The following is a 22056-nucleotide window of genomic DNA, read 5'->3' as shown; positions in this document are numbered from 1 at the left end:
GCCCTCCTCTTTTTCAGCAAGGCAGACATTAATCTCCTACCCTTATCGCCATGCGCATAAATTTTCTGTTTGTAATGCAGGTAAGCTTTAGATGACCTATCGTGGAGGTGGGTTAGAAGTTGTCCTCTCAAATTCTTAAGATGGGAATGCATGGCCTCGACCTGTGATCTCTTATGGAGTCTCTCTAGGTCTGAAATTGCAGTGAGCAGTGTGTTAGTTGTCTTCCTGTATTCCTTTTTTAGTTTAGAGCCCCACAAAATAAAGATGCCTCGAATGTACGCTTTGTGGGCTTCCCAGGTCATGGAGGAAGAAACATCAGGAGTACAATTTGAGTCGAAGTACAGGGTAAGGTGTTCCCTAATGTCTGAGAGGGCTGAGGAGTTTTCCAATATCCGTTCGTTCATTCTCCAAGTGGAGGTAGAGAGGGAAGAGGCAGAGAGGGATAAGGATAAAGAGACAGGTGCGTGGTTGGAAATCGCAATAACACCAATACCTGTGTTTGTCACCGCAGGAAGCAACGAGCTATGAGTGAGTAGATAATCTATCCGCTGATATGATCCATGAGGTGAGGAATAGTGCGAGTAATCACGGACGGAAGGGTTCCGAATTCTCCATGGGTCTAGTGAATGGTTGCTTATTGATCCTAATGGGTTCTCACTTTGATACAGTGCATAGTGAAAGTATTCGGTCCCCTTGAACTTTATCGACCTTTTGCCACATTTCAGGCTTCAAACATAAAGATATAAAACTGTAATTTTTTGTGAAGAATTAACAACAAGTGGGACACAATCATGAATTGGAACGAAATTTATTGGATATTTCAAACTTTTTTAACAAATAAAAAACAGAAAAATTAGGCGTGCAAAATTATTCAGCCCCTTTACAGTGCAGCAAACTCTCTCCAGAAGTTCAGTGAGGATCTCTGAATGATCCAATGTTGACCTAAATGACTAATGGTGATAAATGGAATCCACCTGTGTGTAATCAAGTCTCCGTATAAATGCACCTGCACTGTGATAGTCTCAGAGGTCCGTTTAAAGCGCAGAGAGCATCATGAAGAACAAGGAACACACCAGGCAAGTGCGAGATACTGTTGTGGAGAAGTTTAAAGTCGGATTTGGAAATAAAAAGATTTCCCAAGCTTTAAACATCCCAAGGAGCACTGTCCAAGGGATACTATTGAAATGGAAGGTGTATCAGACCACTGCAAATCTACGAAGACCTGGCCGTCCCTCTAAACTTTCAGCTCATACAAGGAGAAGACTGATCAGAGATGCCGTCAAGGGGCCCATGATCACTCTGAATGAACTGCAGAGATCTACAGCTGAGGTGGGAGACTCTGTCCATAGGACAACAATCAGTCATATACTGCACAAATCTGGCCTTTATGGAAGAGTGGCAAGAAGAAAGCCATTTCTTAAAGATATCCATAAAAAGTGTTGTTTAAAGTTTGCCACAAGCCATCTGGGAGACACACCAAACATGTGGAAGAAGGTGCTCTGGTCAGATGAAACCAAAATCGAACTTTTTGGCAACAATGCAAAACGTTATGTTCGGCGTAAAAGCAACACAGCTCATCACCCTGAACACACCATCCCCACTGTCAAACATGGTGGTGGCAGCATTATGGTTTGGGCCTGCTTTTCTTCAGCAGGGACAGGGAAGATGGTTAAAATTGATGGGAAGATGGATGGAGCCAAATACAGGACCATTCTGAAAGAAAACCTGATGGAGTCTGCAAAAGACCTGAGACTGGGACGGAGATTTGTCTGCCAACAAGACAATGATCCAAAACATAAAGCAAAATCTACAATGGAATGGTTCACAAATAAACATATCCAGGTGTTAGAATGGCCAAGTAAAGTCCAGACCTGAATCCAATCGAGAATCTGAAAACTGCTGTTCACAAACGCTCTCCATCCAACCTCACTGAGCTCCAGCTGTTTTGCAAGGAGAAATGGGCAAAAAATTCAGTCTCTCGATGTGCAAAACTGATAGAGACATACCCCAAGCGACTTACAGCTGTAATCGCAGCAAAAGGTGGTGCTGCAAAGTATTAACTTAAGGGGGCTGAGTAATTTTTCAGTTTTTTATTTGTTAAGAAAGTTTGAAATATCCAATAAATTTCGTTCCACTTCATGATTGTGCCCCACTTGTTGTTGATTCTTCACAAAAAATTACAGTTTTATATCTTTATGTCTGAAGCCTGAAATGTGGCAAAAGGTCGAAAAGTTCAAGGGGGCTGAATACTTATGGGGACAAGGGGACGGAATCACTATGCATTGTAATTATGTTCCGACAGACTTTTCGCTTTCTTTTTTTCTGATATGTGCACATTTCTTGAGCCACTGGGCTGGTGATTTTAACCTAGTCTTTAATGGCATACTAGTCCATTCTAACACTGCCCCCTTTCATAGATCAGGTGCCCAATAATGTCTGTTATCCACTCTGTTTATGAACTTGCGTTTAGTTGATGCTTGGAGGGAACATAGCGGCTTGTGACATGATCATTCTTATCACTCACTTTTCCAAAAACACTACACCCAAATTGACTGGGTGTTTTCAAATACTTTAACATTACCACTAGAGATGAGTGAACTTTTAAAAAATTTGATTCGGCTGATTCGCCGAATTGTTCAAAGAAATTAGTTTTGATCTGAATTTATTTGCGGCAAATCTATATTAAAAATGGCTATTTCTGGCCTACAGAGAGCCTCAATAGGGGTATAGAACACTTTGCTGTGTTCGTACACGCATATGGAGTGTGCTGGGGTAGTGAAATAATACTGTTATTCAGAATAACATACGGATTACCGGCATCGCTTTTAGAATCACTGGACAGTGGCACAATGACAGAGCCTGGAGGTGGCATCAGTATGAGGAGACCATATAGTGGCTAAATGACACAGCGTGGAGGTGGTGGCAGCATGAGGAGACCATATAGTGGCTGAATGACACAGCTTGGAGGTGTTGGCAGCATGAGGAGACCATATAGTGGCTGAATCCCACAGCTTGGGTGAGGCTGAAGCATGAGGACACCTTATAGTGGCTGAATGACACAGTGTGGAGGTGTTGGCAACTTGAGGAGACCATATAGTGGCTGAATGACACAGCATGGAGGTGTTGGCAGCAGGAGGAGACCATATAGTGGCTGAATGACACAGCGTGGAGTGGTTGGCAGCATGAGGACACCATATAGTGGCTGAATGACACAGCGTGGAGGTGTTGGCAACATGAGGACACCATATAGTGGCTGAATGACAAAGCTTGGATGAGGCTGAAGCATGAGGACACCATATAGTGGCTGAATGACACAGCGTGGAGGTGTTGGCAGCATGAGGAGACCATATAGGGGCTGAGTGACACAGCGTGGAGGTGTTGGTAGCATGAGGAGACCACATAGTGGCTGAATGACATAGCGTGGAGGTGTTGGCAGCATGAGGAGACCATATAGTGGATGAATGACACAGCATGGAGGTGTTGGCAGCCTGAGGACACCATATAGTGGCTGAATGACACAGCGTGGAGGTGTTGGCAGCATGAGGAGACCATATAGTGGCTGAATAGCACAGCCAGGAGTTGGCAGCAGCATGAGTAGACACTAGGCCTTCACAATCCCTCAGATTAAAAGATGAATGCAGAAATTTAAACCAGAAGAGTTCGGATAGCTAGTGCTACCTACCATAACAAAATTTTTATTCCCAGACCCAGGCCCAGCAGCGGTATCAGTAAACCATATTTTGCCTGAATTACACAGCCTGGAGTTGGCTGAAGCATGAGTACACACCAGGGCTTCACAATCCCCAAGAAAAAGCACAAGAATTTTTGAAATTTAAAATGAAGATTTTGGATAGCTGATGCTACCTTCCATAACAAAATTTTTATTCCCAGGCCCAGGCCCAGCAGCAGCATCAGTAAACCATATATTGCCTGAATGACACAGCCTGGAGTTGGCTGAAGCATGAGGAGACCATTGAAATGTATGATTTTTTTTAATTTAAATGTAAGATTTTGAAATTTAAATCAATGATTTTGAAATTGAACTTTTAACTCCCAAGTGTGGGTACAAAGGGCCAAATTCAACAAGCCCCCGCAGGGCTCATGTGGCCGTGAGATGTAAGCGCAACATCTCCATTGCCCTGACCAGCCATTGTTTCTAACACTTTTTGCCAAGGCAAACCATGGGAAGAACAGCGTGACACCGCCGTGCCCTGCACACATGGTATACTAAAGGGCCACTGAGACTTGTCCGAGCAGTGGAGGCTGAGGACACAATGGAGGATGAGGAGGCGGAGGCGCACATTGTCACAGGACCAACGGGCTGACAGAGTGGAGCAGGAATCAGCATGAGTACACAAGAGGGGTTCACAACCCCTAAAATTAAAAGGTGAATGTTGAAATCTCTATTGAAGGTGCATGTTAGGGCCCAAGCCCAGAAGCATCAGTAAGCCAAGTAGTTCCTGAAAGACACAGTCAGGAAAAGGCATCAGCAGTACACAAGTGGATTTCATAACCCCTAAGATTGAAAGATCAATGTTGAAATCTCAATTAAGCATGTATGTAAGCTAGTGCAAAACATCCAAAGATTTAAGGCCCAAGCCCAGAAGCATCAATAAGCCAAGTAGTTCCTGAAGTCAGGAGCAGGCATCAGTAGTACCCAAGAGGGTTTCATAACCCCTTACATTGAAAGATCAATGTTGAAATTTCTATTAAGCATTTATGTTAGCTAGTGCTACCGGAACATATTGGGAGTTAATATCCCGGTCCCAGTAGCATCAGAAAACAATATATTGGCTGAATTACACAGCCTCGAGGTGGGGAAAGCATAAGGAGCCCATGTAGTGTCTGAATGGCACAGACTGAAGGTGGCTTAAGCATGAGGAGACCATTGAAATACAAGAATTTTAAATAGAAATCTTAGATTTTGAAAATGAGGATTAAGAAATGGAACTTTTAACTCCCAAGTTTAAGTGGCCCAGGACCTAATCTAACAAGGAGTCCCATGTCACATGTCAGCACAATGACAGAGCCTGGAGGTGGCATCAGTAGGAGGAGACCATATAGTGTCTGAATGGCACAGCCTGGAGTTGGCTGAAGCATGACGAGACCCCAGTGCTTCACAAAAATTGTCCAGAATACCACCTGACATTCAAAATAATAAAATGATAGATACGTTCTCTGAAGAAAAGGATCCTTTGTTAGATGACAATATGAGTATTGGGTGTTCCAGTGACATTAGCTCATCGGAGGAACAGGAAAACATGATACAACTTAATTCTGCAACTGAAGAACCACAACAAAGAATGAACGCCTTGAAGCCTACTGGAACTGAGAAATTTCAAAATGGTAAATCCACCACCTGGGATAGTCAGTCAATTCCAACAGCTGGTGGTCAGTATCCACAGTTCCCTGTTTCTGCTAGTCCTTGGCAATATTCCTTTTATTACTGGTCTGGTATCAACATGGCAATAATGCTGGGAGAGTAACTCAAGGATAGCCACATGTTTCCAACAATATACAGTCAATATATGGAGACCATATAGTGTCTGAATGGCACAGCCTGGAGGTGGCTGAAGCATGAGGATACCATATAGTGGCTGAATGGCACAGCCTGGAGGTGGCATCAGGAGTTCTGAAAGTGACCCTAATGAAAGGAATTTCTGAAACTGGGGACCAGCACCTTAATTATGTTTTGCAGTATCCATGGCAACACAATGAGAGAGCCTAAAGGTGGTAGCATCAGCATGAGGAGACCATAGAGCAGCACAATTAGAGAGCCTGGAGGTGGCAGCATCAGCATGAGGAGACCATTTGGTTGCACAATGACAGAGCGTGGAGGTGGTAGCAATAGCATGAGGAGACCATAGAGCAGCACAATGGCAGAGACTGGAGGTGGCAGCAGCAGCATGAGGACCATGCCAACTGAGGGTTGAGTGTGAGGAACCCACCGACTGTTGACTGGGGGTGTCGAATGTCACTTGAAATGAAGTTAATGACCGAGGGAACCGATCAATCACGGCTGCTGGGTTGCTGGTCGCAACACGACTGCTAACTGACACTGGGAGCTCAGACCTCTCGCTGCGACTCCTGCTGGCACACACCCCTACTCTGTTGGGACCTATAGCTGCGCCTGATGAATTTAGGCCTCTGCCACTCCTCTGTGTACGTCCTGGCAAGACTTTTCCTGACATACTTATTGCGTATATGAGGGGAGTACAATACGCTTCACTACACTTAAAACAGTTTTTGCCTAGAACAGAAGCAGGTGTGTACTATTGGCTGTCCTTTCACAGTATCTAAGCCCTTGACAGATTAACAAGTACAAAATAGTACATTACTTAGATGTACATATGCGGTATGCACTTATGAGGGTAGAAAAACGTGCTACAATACGCATTAAAAACTCTGTATTTTTGTAAAACACCAGCCGGTGAGTACTAGTGCTTGGACTTTTACAGTATGTAGGCCCTTGACAGATTAACAGGTACAAAATGGTACACTACTTAGATGTACGTATGCGGTATGCACGTATAACGGCAAAAAAATGTGCTACAGTACACTTGAAAAACATATTTTTATGAAACAACAGCCAGTAATTAGTTTTCCATGGCCTTTCACTGTATGTAGGCTTTTTACAGATTAACAGGTACAAAAAAGTGCACTACTTAGATGTAGGTATGTGGTTTGCACTTATGAGGGCAGAAAAATGCGCTACAGTACACTTGGAAAACGTATTTTCGTAAAACACCAGCCGGTGATTACTTTTGCCAGGACTTTCCCAATATCTAGACTTGTTACAGATTTACAGATACAAAATAGTAGACTGCTTTGATGTAGATATGTGGTATGCATGTATGAGGGCAGACAAATACACTACAGTCTGCTGAAAAAATTTATTTTTGCACAGCAGCAGGACACAACAGTGCAGCACCACAAAAAAAGGGATTAAACCCTAAATTGCACTCTGTCACAGAGTGTTAAAAATTGTGTGAACTGGTTTTTATACCGTCTACAGACTAGCATAAGCAGCAGATGATTTCTTGTTGAAAAAAATACATGGAATTGGGCAGAAAAATCATTCCTGCCTCCTGTTATAAGGTTCCTAAAGTTCATGCAGCTTCTTGATATATATGAGGCTACGAAAAGCTATCTGCCCCTCCTGATAAAATGCTGAATGAAGTGACTGGGAGCTCAATGGCTGTTGTAAAAATCCTTCTCAGTGAGAACAAACACTGCACTTCTCTCTGTCCGCAACGCTGATGTGACTAGCAGTTGGCAGTGGAACTCTGTGGTACAATCAATTCAGCATCTCTGTGTAACACACACAGACACGCAATCCGTCCTATGTCTGCAGTGTATGGCATGAAATAAGCAGCCGCAAAATGGCTGCCGATTATATAGGGCTGTGACATCACAGTGGTCAGTGAATGCTGATAGGCTGCATCCCACATGTGATTCAGGGTCATCACGCCTACCTCGCTTCCCACCTCACATTCCTGCCTTCCCAGCATCCCCTGCCCCATGTAATGACATGTGGATCCGCCATTTTAGGTGTCCTGGAACGCTGTAAAATGGAGTTTAATGGATAGAATCGTGGTGATATTCGCACCCCACCCCCCCAAACAACCTCACTTCAGCACTCCTGGTGCTTCTCCACTACACTTTTCTTCACCAACCCCACCCCCAGATTAGGTTGGCAGTATAGTTCCCCCACATTTGGTGCAGTATAGTTCCCCCACATTAGGTGCATTATAGTTCCCCCACATTAGGTTGGCAGTACAGTTCCCCACACATTAGGTTGGCAGTACAGTTCCCCCACATTAGGTGCAGTACAGTTCCCCCACATTAGATACAGTATAGTTCCCCATAGACATATAGCCTTCAGCCATTTACAGTGTACGGCTGGAGGCTGTATGCCTGTGTACTGCCCCACTTTAGTGTTCCGACCACCGCTCCTCCGGTCCGGGGTCACGATCTACTGCTATGGCCTATGGGCCATAGCAGTAGGTCGCGGGACTGGAGGAGGGGTGGTTGCAGCACTGAAGATGACGTTCAACTTACCATACGCGCGTCCTCCTCACTGCTCCGCTCTTCTCTTCTCCTATGGGTGCACGCATGGGACGTCAGTGACGTCCCTGCCTGCGCTACCTCCCGTTTTTAAAGTTAATGCGGGGCCGCGGAGAGGTAACAGGGACATCCTTGAGTCCTGAAAAGATTTTTTGGTACACAGGGATGTCCCGAATGTGATGGGGGCCCCCCGCGGGCACAGGCCCGGAGCAGGCGCTCCATGAGCGCCAATGATGATCCGGCCCTGGTCACCTTGCACTGTGATGTTGTAAAGATCAATTTTATTACCTCCATGTATTACCATTCATTCCATCCCTCATTCCAAAACGCCAGAGATATGTTAACGCCTCCCCAACTCTTGACATACTGGTACACCATGGATTGTGTAAATTTTAGGAGTGGGACAGAGGTTCGGGGGCCCTGAGTGTTTTCAGTCCACCTCTGCCTAACACAGCTCCATAGGTGGAAAAAAAAAATTATAGGGGTCAGAGTACGACAATGAACTTTTTTTCTTTTACAAGTTTTAAAATTTTTTTTACCTATAAAACTAAACAAAAACTAGCCAAGTTTGGTATAATTGGAATTAGAGAAGAGCGGACTTACTGTAAATTCGATTCGTCACGAACTTCTCAGCTCGGCAGTTGATGACTTATCCTGCATAAATTAGTTCAGCTTTCCGGTGCTCTGGTGGGCAGGAAAAGGTGGATACAGTCCTAGGAAAGAGTATCCACCTTTTCCAGCTCACGGGAGCACCTGAAAGCTGAACTAATTTATGCAGGAAAAGTCATCAACTGCCGAGCCGAGAAGCTCGTGACGAATCGAATTTACTGTAAGTTCGCTCATCTCTAATTGGAATGATACTGATCCACCGAATAACATTTAGATGTTTGATTTACCATATTGTGACTATCCCAAAAAATTTTGTCCCACAAAATTGTGCAATTCCATTATTATTATTTTTTTTTTTATAGTTTGCTCTACATATATTTTTTTCTAGCTTTATAATACATTATATGATAAAATAAAGTGCTCCAATGTAAAGTACAACTTGTCTCACAAAATAATAAGCCCTAATTCATCTTTGTCAGAGGAACAATAAAAAGTTATGCGGTTTAGAATGTCAGAAAGTTATTTAGAAATCAATATTCACTGGGTCATGAAGAAGTTAATTAAAGGGCTTTTCCAAGCTATCCAAAGGATATGGGATAACAAGCTGATCCAGACAACAAGGTTTTATAGATTTAACCCCATGTTGCAAAATAATATACATCATATACATCTCAGTGGGAAGTATTTCCTATACTGTGGGATACATACTGTATATGCCACAGTGATTGTATGGACTCAATAGCTATGTCCTGACCATTTAAAGGGGTACTCCACTGCTCAGCGTTTGGAACAAACTGTTCTGAACGCTGGAGCCGGCGCCGGGAGCTCGTGACATCATAGCTACGCCCCCCTCATGATGTCACACCCGCCCCCTCAATGCAAGTCTATGGGAGGGGGTGTGACAGCTGTCATGCCCTCTCCCATAGACTTGCATTGAGGGGGCGGGGTGTGATGTCATGAGGGGCAGGGCTATGACATCACAAGCTCCCTGGCGCCAACTACAGCATTAGGAACAGTTTGTTCCCAATGCAAAGCAGCGGAATACCTCTTTAAGCACCACAATCAGTACCAATCATTGTGCCCTCTTTACTTTTTCCTAGTTCCTGGCTGTTCCTTATATGTCCTAATAGATGCTTGTGTATGGTACATTCATGTGCAAAATATATGAGATGAAGGGTTATCATCTTGCTTATGCTGTAATTTTAAGAAGAGTAAGGTATGCTCACACATGCAGGATCTGCTGCATATTTGTGGTGCATATCTTGTGCATCTGATTTTGCTACCCATTAACTTCAATGGGTAGCAAAATCAGCAACAAAAATTATGCAGCAAAAGTATGCAGCATATCCTGTATATGTAAATGTACCCTCCTTATATTGCAAAGTAGTTATTTTCCACCTATTTCCCACAGGTCCCTTCTTTATGAGATCTCCGTAAGTTTATGCACTGGAGAAACTGAGAGAATTATATTTCTGTTGGATGATGAAATTAAGTACACTTGTAAACTAAATGAAGCGGTAAGATCATTTGGATTATTGAAGCTTTTCTTTACCCAATTCCATATATACCTATATGTGTCTGTGACAATGACATCTGGTACAGGAGGGCTGATACAAAGATTATATATAACATAGGCTCTTGTCTGCTTTGGTGAGCCTACACTGACCACCATACTTAAAGAGTACCTGTCACTAAATAAACTTTTCTAAACTAACTGAGGCAATGTTCCCTAACACCCCCCCCTCCCCACTGCCAAAAAAAAAATCTTTAAAAAGCTATTTATTTTACTTCTCTTCTTTCTCATATAGTGTGAGCTGCCAGCATATGATGTGGACGTGCCCCAGCAGGTGCTACATCACTGAAGCCTGCTGGGGTGACTGCTTCCAGCCTCACTTTGCCAGGGGGGGGGGGGGCGCATTTGCAGAGCCCTGCTCATTCTGAGTGCACAGATCCCTACTTGTCCTCAGTGTAGAGCCCTGCTTGTCCTCAGTGCACAGACCAGGGCCGGATTAACGTAGGGGCGGATGGAGCTGCCGCTCCAGGCCCCTACATGAAAATAGGCCCAGCGTCCTGCACAGGCGGCCCGCATAGGCCGCCCGGTGCCCACGATAAATATGATAACAGAAAAAGAGGGCCGGCCCTGCACTGTCCCAGGCCGGCCCTGCTTCTTACTTACGGCACTGGGTCACTGCAGGCCGCTGCAGCACTTTTTTCTTTTTCTTTTTTAAATAGTTATCCTTCAGCCCTTTAAGATGAGTGAAGGGGCCGTGGCCGCAATGCATCTCTGGGAAGAGAGCAGAGGGATGCTCCTCCCCCCACACTCCTCTGTGTGCCGGCTGCAGCCCTATTGGAGCAGGCAGGTGCTTTGCTTCCTGCTCCATTGCTGACTACAGCACCCGCCCGCGCTGAAGGGGAACAGGAAGACTTCCCCTGCCCACCGCTGTGGCCCCCCATACAAAAGGTAATTTTCTGGGAGGAAAAGGTTGAGGGGCAAATTGCTGTTTGGGAGGTCAGTGGGAGTTACATGGGCAATTTCTTAATGTTTCCTGACCAGGGTGCCTCCAGCAGTTTTAAAACTACAACTCCCAGCATGCCTTTGGCTGTCCAGACATGCTTTGAGTTGTAGTTTTGCAACACTTTATCTATCTAATCTCATATCTTGCTATCTCATATCTATCTATCTCTCTATCTCATATCTCTCTATCTCATATCTATCTGTCTCATATCTATCTCATATCTATCTATCTCATATCTATCTGTCTCATATCTATCTCATATCTATCTATCTCATATCTCTCTATCTCATATCTATCTATCTCATATCTATCTCATATCTATCTGTCTCATATCTATCTATCTCATATCTATCTGTCTCATATCTATCTATCTATCTCATATCTATCTATCTATCTATCTATCTATCTATCTATCTCATATCTATCTATCTCATATCTATCTATCTCATATATATCTGTCTCATATCTATCTATCTCATATCTATCTGTCTCATATCTATCTCATCTATCTCATATCTATCTATCTATCTATCTATCACATATCTATCTATCTATCTATCTCATATATATCTGTCTCCTATCTAACTGTCTCATATCTATCTATCTATCTCATATCTATCTGTCTCATATCTATCTCATCTATCTCATATCTATCTATCACATATCTATCTATCTATCTATCTCATATATATCTGTCTCATATCTAACTATCTCATATCTATCTATCTATCTATCTCATATCTATCTGTCTCATATCTATCTCATCTCATATCTATCTCATCTACCTATCTCATATCTATCTATCAATCTCATATGTATCTATCTATCTCATATCTATCTATCTATCTATCTATCTATCAGCTATCTATCTCATATCTATCTATCTATCTATCTATCTATCTCATATCTATCTTATTTCTATCTTATATCTCAGTGTTTCCTGACCATGGTGCCTCCAGCTGTTGCAAAACTATACCTCCCAGCATGCCTTTGGCTGTCCAGACATGCTGGGAGTTGTAGTTTTGCAACACTTTATCTATCTAATCTCATATCTAGCTATCTCATATCTTTCTATCTATCTATCTATCTATCTATCTATCTATCTCCTATCTGTCTATCTCATATCTATCTATCTATCTATCTCCTGTCCATCTCATATCTTTCTATCTACCTATCTCATATCTATCTATCTATCTCATATCTATCTATCTATTTATCTATCTCATATCTATCTCATATCTATCTATCTATCTATCTATCTCATATCTATCTATCTCATATCTATCTATCTCATATCTATCTATCTCATATCTATCTATCTATCCATCTATCTATCTATCTATCTCATATCTATCTATCTCATTTCTATCTATCTATCTATCTATCTATCTATCTCATATCTATCTATCTATCTATCTATCTATCTCTATCTTATGTCTATCTTATATCTCAGTGTTTCCTGACCATGGTGCCTCCAGCTGTTGCAAAACTATAACTCCCAGCATGCGTTTGGCTGTCCAGGCATGCTGAAAGTTATAGTTTATCAACAGCTGGAGGCACCCAGGTTAGGAAACACTTATCTATCTATGTATCTAATATCTATATTATATCTCAGTGTTTCCAATATACCAGTGTACCCATTGATCCAGTATACCCAATATACCAGTGTACCCAGTGATCCAGTGTATCCAATATACCAGTGCACCCAATATACCAGTGTACCCAATATACCAGTGTACCCAGTGATCCAGTATACCCAATATACCAGTGTACCCAGTGATCCAGTGTATCCAATATACCAGTGTACCCAGTGAACCAGTGTATCCAATATACCAGTGTACCCAGTGATCCAGTGTATCCAATATTCCAGTGTACCCAATATACCAGTGTACCCAATATACCAGTGTACCCAGTGATCCAGTGTATCCAATATTCCAGTGTACCCAATATACCAGTGTACCCAATATACCAGTGTACCCAATATACCAGTGTACCCAGTGATCCAGTGTACCCAATATACCAGTGTACCCAATATACCAGTGTACCCTATATACCAGTGTACCCAGTGATCCAGTATACCCAATATACCAGTGTACCCAATATACCAGTGTACCCAGTGATACAGTGTACCCAGTGATACAGCGTACCCAATATACCAGTGTACCCAGTGATACAGTGTACCCATTATACCAGTGTACCCAATATACCAGTGTACCCAGTGATCCAGTATACCCAGTATACCAGTGTACCCAGTGATCCAGTGTACCCAATATACCAGTGTACCCAGTGATCCAGTGTACCCAATATACCAGTGTACCCAATATACCAGTGTACCCAATATACCAGTGTACCCAGTGATCCAGTATACCCAATATACCAGTGTACCCAATATACCAGTGTACCCAGTATAACAGTGTTCCCAATATACCTGTGTACCCAATATACCAGGGTACCCAGTGATACAGTGTACCCAATATACCAGTGTACCCAGTGATCCAGTGTACCCAATATACCAGTGTATCCAGTGATACAGTGTACCCAATATACCAGTGTACCCAATATACCAGTGTATCCAGTGATACAGTGTACCCAATATACCAGTGTACCCAATATACCAGTGTACCCAGTGATACAGTGTACCCAATATACCAGTGTATCCAGTGATACAGTGTACCCAATATACCAGTGTACCCAATATACCAGTGTACCCAGTGATCCAGTGTACCCAATTTACCAGTGTACCCATTGATCTAGTGTACCCAATATACCAGTGTACCCAGTGATCCAGTGTACTCAATATACCAGTGTACCCAGTGATAGTGTACCCAATATACCAGTGTACCCAGTGATACAGTGTACCCAATATACCAGTGCACCCAATATACCAGTGTACCCATGGATACAGTGTACCCAGTGTACCCAATATGCCAGTGTATCCAGTGATCCAGTGTACCCAGTATACCAGTGTACCCTATATACCAGTGTACCCTATATACCAGTGTACCGAGTGATACAGTGTACTCTCCCCAGGGCACCGCCTGCTCTTCTGCCCCACATAGTGGATAGTCCTGATGGGTAGGGGCATATACTGTCACTAGGGTCCGGGTATATACCGCCACTGGGGTCCGGGTATATACCGTCACCGGGGTCCGGGTATATACTGTCACTGGGGTCCAGGTATATACTGTCACTGGGGTCCGGGTATATACTGTCAAGGGGGCCGGGTATATACTGTCACTGGGGTCCGGGTATATACTGTCACTGGCATCCGGGCATATACTGTCACTGGGGTCCGGGTATATACCGTCACTGGGGTCCGGGTATATACCGTCACTGGGGTCTGGGTATATACCGTCACTGGGGTCCGGGTATATACCGTCACTGGGGTCCGGGTATATACCGTCACTGGGGTCCGGGTATATACCGTCACTGGGGTCCGGGTATATTCCGTCACTGGTATTATTGTGTGATGGTATATATTTCCTCCTTGTATACTGGAATTATTGTGTGATGGTATATATTTCCTCCTTGTATACTGGTATTATTGTGTGATGGTATATATTTCCTGCTTGTATATTGGTTTTATTGTGTGATGGTATATATTTCCTCCTTGTATACTGGCATTATTGTGTGATGGTATATATTTCCTCCTTGTATACTGGTATTATTGTGTGATGGTATATATTTCCTCCTTGTATACTGGTATTCTTGGTCATGTAAAATTATCTTACCTATGTTAACTTGTTATATATTTTCTTTTATTTTGTGTATACGTTGGGGCATTAGGAGGGATTTGGATGGGATAGGGGCGTGGCAGAGGTGTGGCCATGGGTGGAGCCTCACAGGGGGCCCTTGCTTTATTTGGTCCGAGGGCCCTGAGTGTTGTCAGTCGGCCCCTGCCTGGGTGGTCACATGGGCTGGGTAACCTGACCAGCGGGACTCATGTCACGGTATCATAGGACTCTCCTCCCCCCTGTCAGAAAGAGGATGGTATGTGCTGCTTTCCTGCCTGGCCCACGCCCGTCAAAAAATGTTACTGTGTAACAGCGGCTGAGGTCCCACCGGCGGTCATTGTTGTCTGCCTCTGAAGTCCCCCAAAAAGGTACCACCACCAGTCATGAACTGACTTGATATTCAGGTACATAGAAAAGCTAGGTGACAATTTCTCACCTAGCTTTTCCATGCTCCTGAATGGCATTGCCTGCTTATAAAAGCTCAGTTATTAGAGGCAGACATGCCATTCTAGAAAACTAGGTGAGAAATTGTCACCTAGCTTTTCTGTGTACCTGAATGGCATGTCTGCTTATCGTAGCTCAGCTATTATAGACATATTTGACTAAAGGCTATATGTAAATCTATAATAACTTAGCTATTATAAGCAGATATGCCATTCAGAAGCATGAAAAAGCTAGGCAAGACATTTTCACCCAGCTTTTCTGTGCTCCTTAGTGCCATTTCTGCTTATATTAGTTAAGCTAATATAGACAGATTTGCCTATAATTTATAGTAAGTTATCCTTATAGGCTATAAGCAGCAATGGCATTCAGGAGCACGGAAAAGGTAGGTGATAAGTTCTCACCTAGCTTTTTTATGCTCCTGAATGGCATATCTGCTTATAATAGCACAGCTATTATAGACAGATTGGCCTAGAAGTTATAGACAGGTGTGCTTGACCCCTCCCTGCGAAAAAAAAAGTAATAATAAAATTTAATTAACCCTTTCCCTAATAAAAGTTGAATCACCTCCCTTTTCTAATTTTTCAAATAAAAAAATGTTATCCAAAAAAAAAAAAAAAAGTGGTATCGCCGCTTATAATGTTGAGTAATCTGCATGGTCAATGGCCCAATTTGGGTATTGTTCTAATCGTATGGAGCTACAGAATAAAGCTAATGGGACAGACTTATCAAAACCTGTGTAGAGTAGTGGTGCAGTTGCCCATAGCAACCAATCAGATCGCTTCTTTCATTTTTGAAAAAGCCTCTAAAAAATGAAGGAAGTGATCTGATTGGTTGCTATGGGCAACTCAGAAACTTTTCCTCTGGACAGGTTTTGATAAATCTCCCTCTGGGGGAGATTCATCAAAACCAGTGTAGAGGAAGAGTTGTGCAGTTGCCCATAGCAACCAATCAGATCGCTTCTTTCATTTTTTAAAAAGCCTCTGAAAAATGAAAGAAGTGATCTGATTGGTTGCTATGGGCAACTGCACCACTCTTCTTCACAGGTTTTGATAAATCTCCCCCAATGTGGGACTGTTTGCAAAACGTGCACTGTGTAGAAAGCCCCCAAAAATTGAATTTTTTTTTCAAATTTGTCCCACAAATATTTGTTTGTTTGTTTGCCATTGCAAAGTATAATTGGTGACGCAAAAAAAACAAGCCCTTATATGAGTCTGTAGGTAGAAAAATAAGAGTTATGTCTAGAGATGAGCGAATCGGAGCTGACGGACCCCGAATTCATTACGATTTTCAGAAAATATACGATTCGAAACGAATGCGAATATCGCCGCTATTCTATTGCGCAAATCACTTCATTGAACTCCATTTACTGCGGTGCAGGGCCCAGGGCATCTAAAATGGCGGATCCACATGTCAGTATATGGGGCTGGGAAGGCAGTAAGAGAAGTAGGCGGGATGACCCTGAATCACATGCAGCCTATCAGCAGCCAGTCACCCCTGTGATGTCACAGCCCTATATAATCAGCAGCCATCTTGCGGCCAGTCACTTCATTATATTACACTGCAGAAGGATCATAGGACGCAGAGCCTGTGTGTGTTACAGCAGAGAAAAGCGCAGTCCAGCAGCATTTAACATCCTCCTAGTAACATCAGATAAAAGAAGCTATCTGATTGGTTGCTGTGGGCAACTCAGCAACTTTTGGACACTAACATATACCGTATATACTCGAGTATAAGCCGACCCGAGTATAAGCCGAGACCCCTAATTTCAACCCAAAATCCCAGGAAAAGTTATTGACTCGAGTATAAGCCTAGGGTGGGAAATACATCATCCCCCCCTGTCATCATCCAGACCCGTCATTAACATCCTCATCATCATCACCGCCTGTCATCATCCAGACCCTCATCATCACCGCCTGTCATCATCCAGACCCTCATCATCATCACCTGTCATCATCCCACACCCCCCCTTCATCATCCCCTTGTCATCATCCCACCCCCCTTCATCATCATCCCACAAACCCCCCTTCATCATCCCCACCCCCCTTCATCATCCCCTTGTCATCATCCCCTTGTCATCATCCCCACCCCCTTCATCATCCCCTTGTAATCATCCCACACCCCCCCCCTTCATCATCCCCTTGTCATCATCCCACACCCCCCCTTCATCATCCCACACCCCCCCTTCATCATCCCACACCCCCACCTTCATCATCCCACACCCCCCCTTCATCATCCTCTTGTCATCATCCGCCCGCAGTGGTCTTCAACCTGCGGACCTCCAGAGGTTTCAAAACTACAACTCCCAGCAAGCCCGGGCAGCCATCGGCTGTCCGGGCTTGCTGGGAGTTGTAGTTTTGAAACCTCCGGAGGTCCGCAGGTTGAAGACCACTGCGGCCTTCGACATCATCCAGCCCCCTCTCGCCCCCCTTTAGTTCTGTACAGTACTCAACTCCGCTCGGCGCTGGTCCGGTCCTGCAGGACTGTCCGGTGGCATAGTGGTTCCGGGCTGCTATCTTCACTGGGGGCGTCTCTTCTCCGTGCTTCCGGCCCGGAATAGAGGCGTTGCCTTGACAATGACGCAGAAGTACGTTGGCAATGAACGTACCTCTGCGTCGTTGTCAAGGCAACGTGACTATTCTGGGGCCGGGCCCGAAGCGCTTAGAAGAGGCCTCCTCGGTGAAGATAGCAGCCCGGAACCACTATCCCACCGGACCACCTCCTCTCCGGACAGTCCTGCGGCACCGGACCAGCGCCGAGCGGAGGTGAGTACTGTACAGAACTAAAGGGGGTGAGAGGGGGCTGGATGATGTCGAAGGCCGCAGTGGTCTTCAACCTGCGGACCTCCGGAGGTTTCAAAACTACAACTCCCAGCAAGCCCGGACAGCCGATGGCTGCCCGGGCTTGCTGGGAGTTGTAGTTTTGAAACCTCTGGAGGTCCGCAGGTTGAAGACCACTGCGGGTGGAGAGTTCACTTGAGTATAAGCCGAGGGGGGTGTTTTCAGCACGAAAAATCGTGCTGAAAAACTCGGCTTATACTCGAGTATATACAGTATTCATCTATCCTGGTAATTTAATGTGCATAAAACGTGACGGATGCGCTTTATTTGTATTAAACAAAATTGCTTTGTGTTGCTTTTTCATTTTATATATTTCGATAAAAAGGCCCATCAAAATCTTCAGCACCAGGCCCATGATCCTCTTAATCCGGCCCTGGCACAGACCGCCGCTTGTCCTCACTGCACAGACCACCGCTTGTCCTCACTGCACAGAGCGCCGCTTGTCCTCACGGCACAGAACACCACTTGTCCTCACGGCACAGAGCCGTTTGTCATCACAGCACAGAGCGCTGATTGTCCTCAGTGTACAGAGCCCTGTATGCCCTCAATGTACAGAACGCCGCTTGTCCTCAGTGTACAGAATCCTGATTGTCCTCAGTGCACAGAGCCCTGCTTGTCCTCAGTGTACAGAGCCCTGCTTGTCCTCACAGTACAGAGCACCGCTTGTCCTCAGTGTGCTGAGCGCCGATTGTCCTCAGTGTACAGAGCCCTGTATGTCCTCAGTGTACAGAGATAGAAAATCCTAATTAGGAAAATATGGGGGTGCTTTAAAACATAGCTTTTAATATTAATACACTAAAATCACACCTCAAAGTATATTAGTGTATAATAATGCCCAACACCAAAATCATATTATTAACTGATACCGAGATTTATACCACTGTACGTGGTTTAGTGTATGAACAGCCACACCACACTTGTTTACTCCCTACGCGTTTCAGCCCCTATCTTGGGCATCATCAGGGAATTTACCACAAACAATATTTGTGTGGACTTATAAATGATTCTATATATAAAGGCAGTTACTTAGTTTGAGTAGCACCCGATACATAGTGCTTTACTCAGGGGGTGTAGGGTTCCTGCAGTGGATATTGGTACATAGGACCTGTGAAAAAACACATAGAGCCATGTAAATATACAGCATCATATCCAACACCGTTATTGTTGTGCTTTGTATCAGACTCACAGTTCCTTATAGTGTCCCGATTACCTGTAAAAGAGGCACACAATGGACAACCTATAAATAAAGGTCCAATGTTCCTGTAAGAAAAACTAGCTGAACTGCCACTAGTACGCTACTTACAGTTAACCGCTGTTGCATCTGAACCGGAATCTCGGATGGCGCACAAACCCGCAGTGGCGGGGAGCCGTACTGTCTGACGGCTACACTGTGCTCACCGTCCGGGATCCCGGCGTCTGGCATCATATCCGGTCGACCCCGGAACTACGTCAGTGGCGTAGGGACGCTAGCAGGGGGCGGGACAATATTCCGATCGCAGTGCCGTGATGTGGGGCCGGAAGTAAACAGAGGTAACTACGGCTAGCTAAATAACAACAATATCTAGTTACGGGTAACAAAATAACAGGACCATAATAATATAGTCCCTATAACTGTTACAAATCTCTCAACCATATAGTTAGCAATTTATTCCTAAATGATGGAACATAATGTCCCATATATAGTTGGTTAGGGCATATATGGATTTTATCCGAACACTATTAAGAACAGACATTAAAGGCTGTCAGACAGCTATCAGTGAACACCGGCACGGGGCCAGGACCAGGCATCCCATTTATCAGATGGACACTGGGTACCATGATCTTCTTACTTCACGCTAACCCACAACTACTTTATGTTTAACAACAAATTTTTCCACCAGCTCAGAGGGACCGCCATGGGGAGCCCTAGTGCCCCCAGCTATGCAAACCTCACTCTGGGCTGGTTGGAATCAACTCAGGTTTTTGTGGGAGATAGGGAAGCATTCAGTGAATGCGCCCTTTTATGGGCGCATTTCATTGATGATATTTTTATTTTATGGCAAGGCAACATTAAACATTTTGAAGAATTCGTACTGAACTGTAATTCTATCGGTTTGGCATTTACTTATGAGTACAATGAAATGAAATTACCCTTTTTGGATATCTGCATCCATAAAAAACCAGATGGGTATCTACGGACTACCATACACAGGAAAAATACAGCTACGAACAGCCTCCTGAGGTGGGAGAGCTGCCACCCGGGGGATCCCGCGTGGGCATTATCTGCGCCTCAGGAAGAACTGTTCTGAAAAAGCTGACTTCCAAAAAGAGGCAAGGGATTTGAGACGTAGATTTTTAGATAGGGGTTATCCCGACCATGTTTTGTGTACAGCATATCAACATGCCCTGAGGGCACCCAGAGAGACTTTGTTAACGCCCAAACAACCAGACAACCAAGCAAACCCTATGAGAATCATAGCCTCATTTGACAGTGGAGCTACATACATGCGGGATATTTTGGGGCAACATTGGAATGTCCTTCGGATGGACCCAGACCTGAGGGAAATTGTACCGGAGTTCTCCAAGATTACTTATCGCAGAGGCAAAAATATTGGGGACTTAATAACACACAGTCATCTCTCCCCCAACACTACTAATAGTACCACTTGGCTAAATAGAAGACCTATACCGCCAGGTAGTTACCCATGTGGTCATTGTAAGGCCTGCTCTAACATGATCAGAACGAAGGAATTCATTAATGAACACACGGGCAGAAAATATCTCATCCGTGATTTTATGAATTGCAATACACGTGGTGTTATCTACATAGCGGTATGCCCATGCCCCAAAAGATATGTGGGCAAAACATTTAGAGAGATCAAAAAAAGAGTATTGGAACATCTGGGCGACATACGGAGAGAAAGAGACACCCCTTTAGCCCGTCACATGAACCACTGTCATAGAGGCAGGGAACATGAACTCAAGTTTTTTGGTCTTGAAAAAATTAATCCACCAGCTAGAGGAGGGGACTTTGACCAAACCCTCCTGCAATGAGAATGTAGGTGGATTTATGAGTTAGGCACTCTATCCCTGAATGGTCTCAATGACTAATTGAACTTTGCCAGTTTCATCTAGACAACAGTGGTCCCCTCCTTTTTCGGTGAAAGTAAGGTAGCTAGGGGAGACCCTAGTGGGTCTTGAGTAAGGGTCACCGTTAGTTGTAGGGGTAAAACAGGCCAAGCAGGAGGTTGGAGAGCGGGGCCGCCCTTTTTAGGGCGTCAACTCCGCCTAGGGATAGGGTTTGAGAGATATAGTAGGGTAATGGAGGTTCCCTAGGCCCCTATCTGTTCCCATTCCCCTTAGTGAATAGGCCTCCCTGGAGGGGACCACTGCGACTAATAGTTAAATACATCACTCTATTTTGTATTTTTAAGAATGTTGGGGTGACACAGTATTTAGATATTCATCTGGGTGCCCTCGGGGCATTTATATTAATATATATATATATAAAAATAAAAATAATAAGGTCTTTTTCTGGGAATAGCCCCTATCTGCGTCCTACCTAATGCTTAGAATATGATATTGGATAGGGTCAGACGGTGTTATCGGTGTTCACGGGCATGGGGTCACTGACAAAGAAGATCACGGTACCCAGTGTCCGTCTGATAAATGGGATGCCTGGTCCTGGCCCCCGTGCCGGTGTTCACTGATAGCTGTCTGACAGCCTTTAATGTCTGTTCTTAATAGTGTTCGGATAAAATCCATATATGCCCTAACCAACTATATATGGGACATTATGTTCCATCATTTAGGAATAAATTGCTAACTATATGGTTGAGAGATTTGTAACAGTTATAGGGACTATATTAT

General features: G+C 44.1%; 1 protein-coding gene across 1 annotated transcript in view; it reads left to right on the top strand.

Moving 5' to 3' along the window:
- Positions 1-22056, top strand: part of LOC130284092 (caspase-8-like) — a 93237-nt gene that overhangs the window by 5635 nt on the left and 65546 nt on the right. The window contains exon 3 of the mRNA XM_056534091.1: positions 10088-10193. Within this exon, the coding sequence (XP_056390066.1) occupies positions 10088-10193 (106 nt within the window). The remainder of the gene's footprint in view (positions 1-10087; positions 10194-22056) is intronic.

The sequence above is a fragment of the Hyla sarda genome, chromosome 8 (genome assembly GCF_029499605.1).
Source record: "Hyla sarda isolate aHylSar1 chromosome 8, aHylSar1.hap1, whole genome shotgun sequence".
In the NCBI taxonomy this organism is placed as follows: Eukaryota; Metazoa; Chordata; class Amphibia; order Anura; family Hylidae; genus Hyla; species Hyla sarda.
Note: the sequence above shows the minus strand (reverse complement) of the source record. Positions and strands in the feature narration are given on the sequence as shown.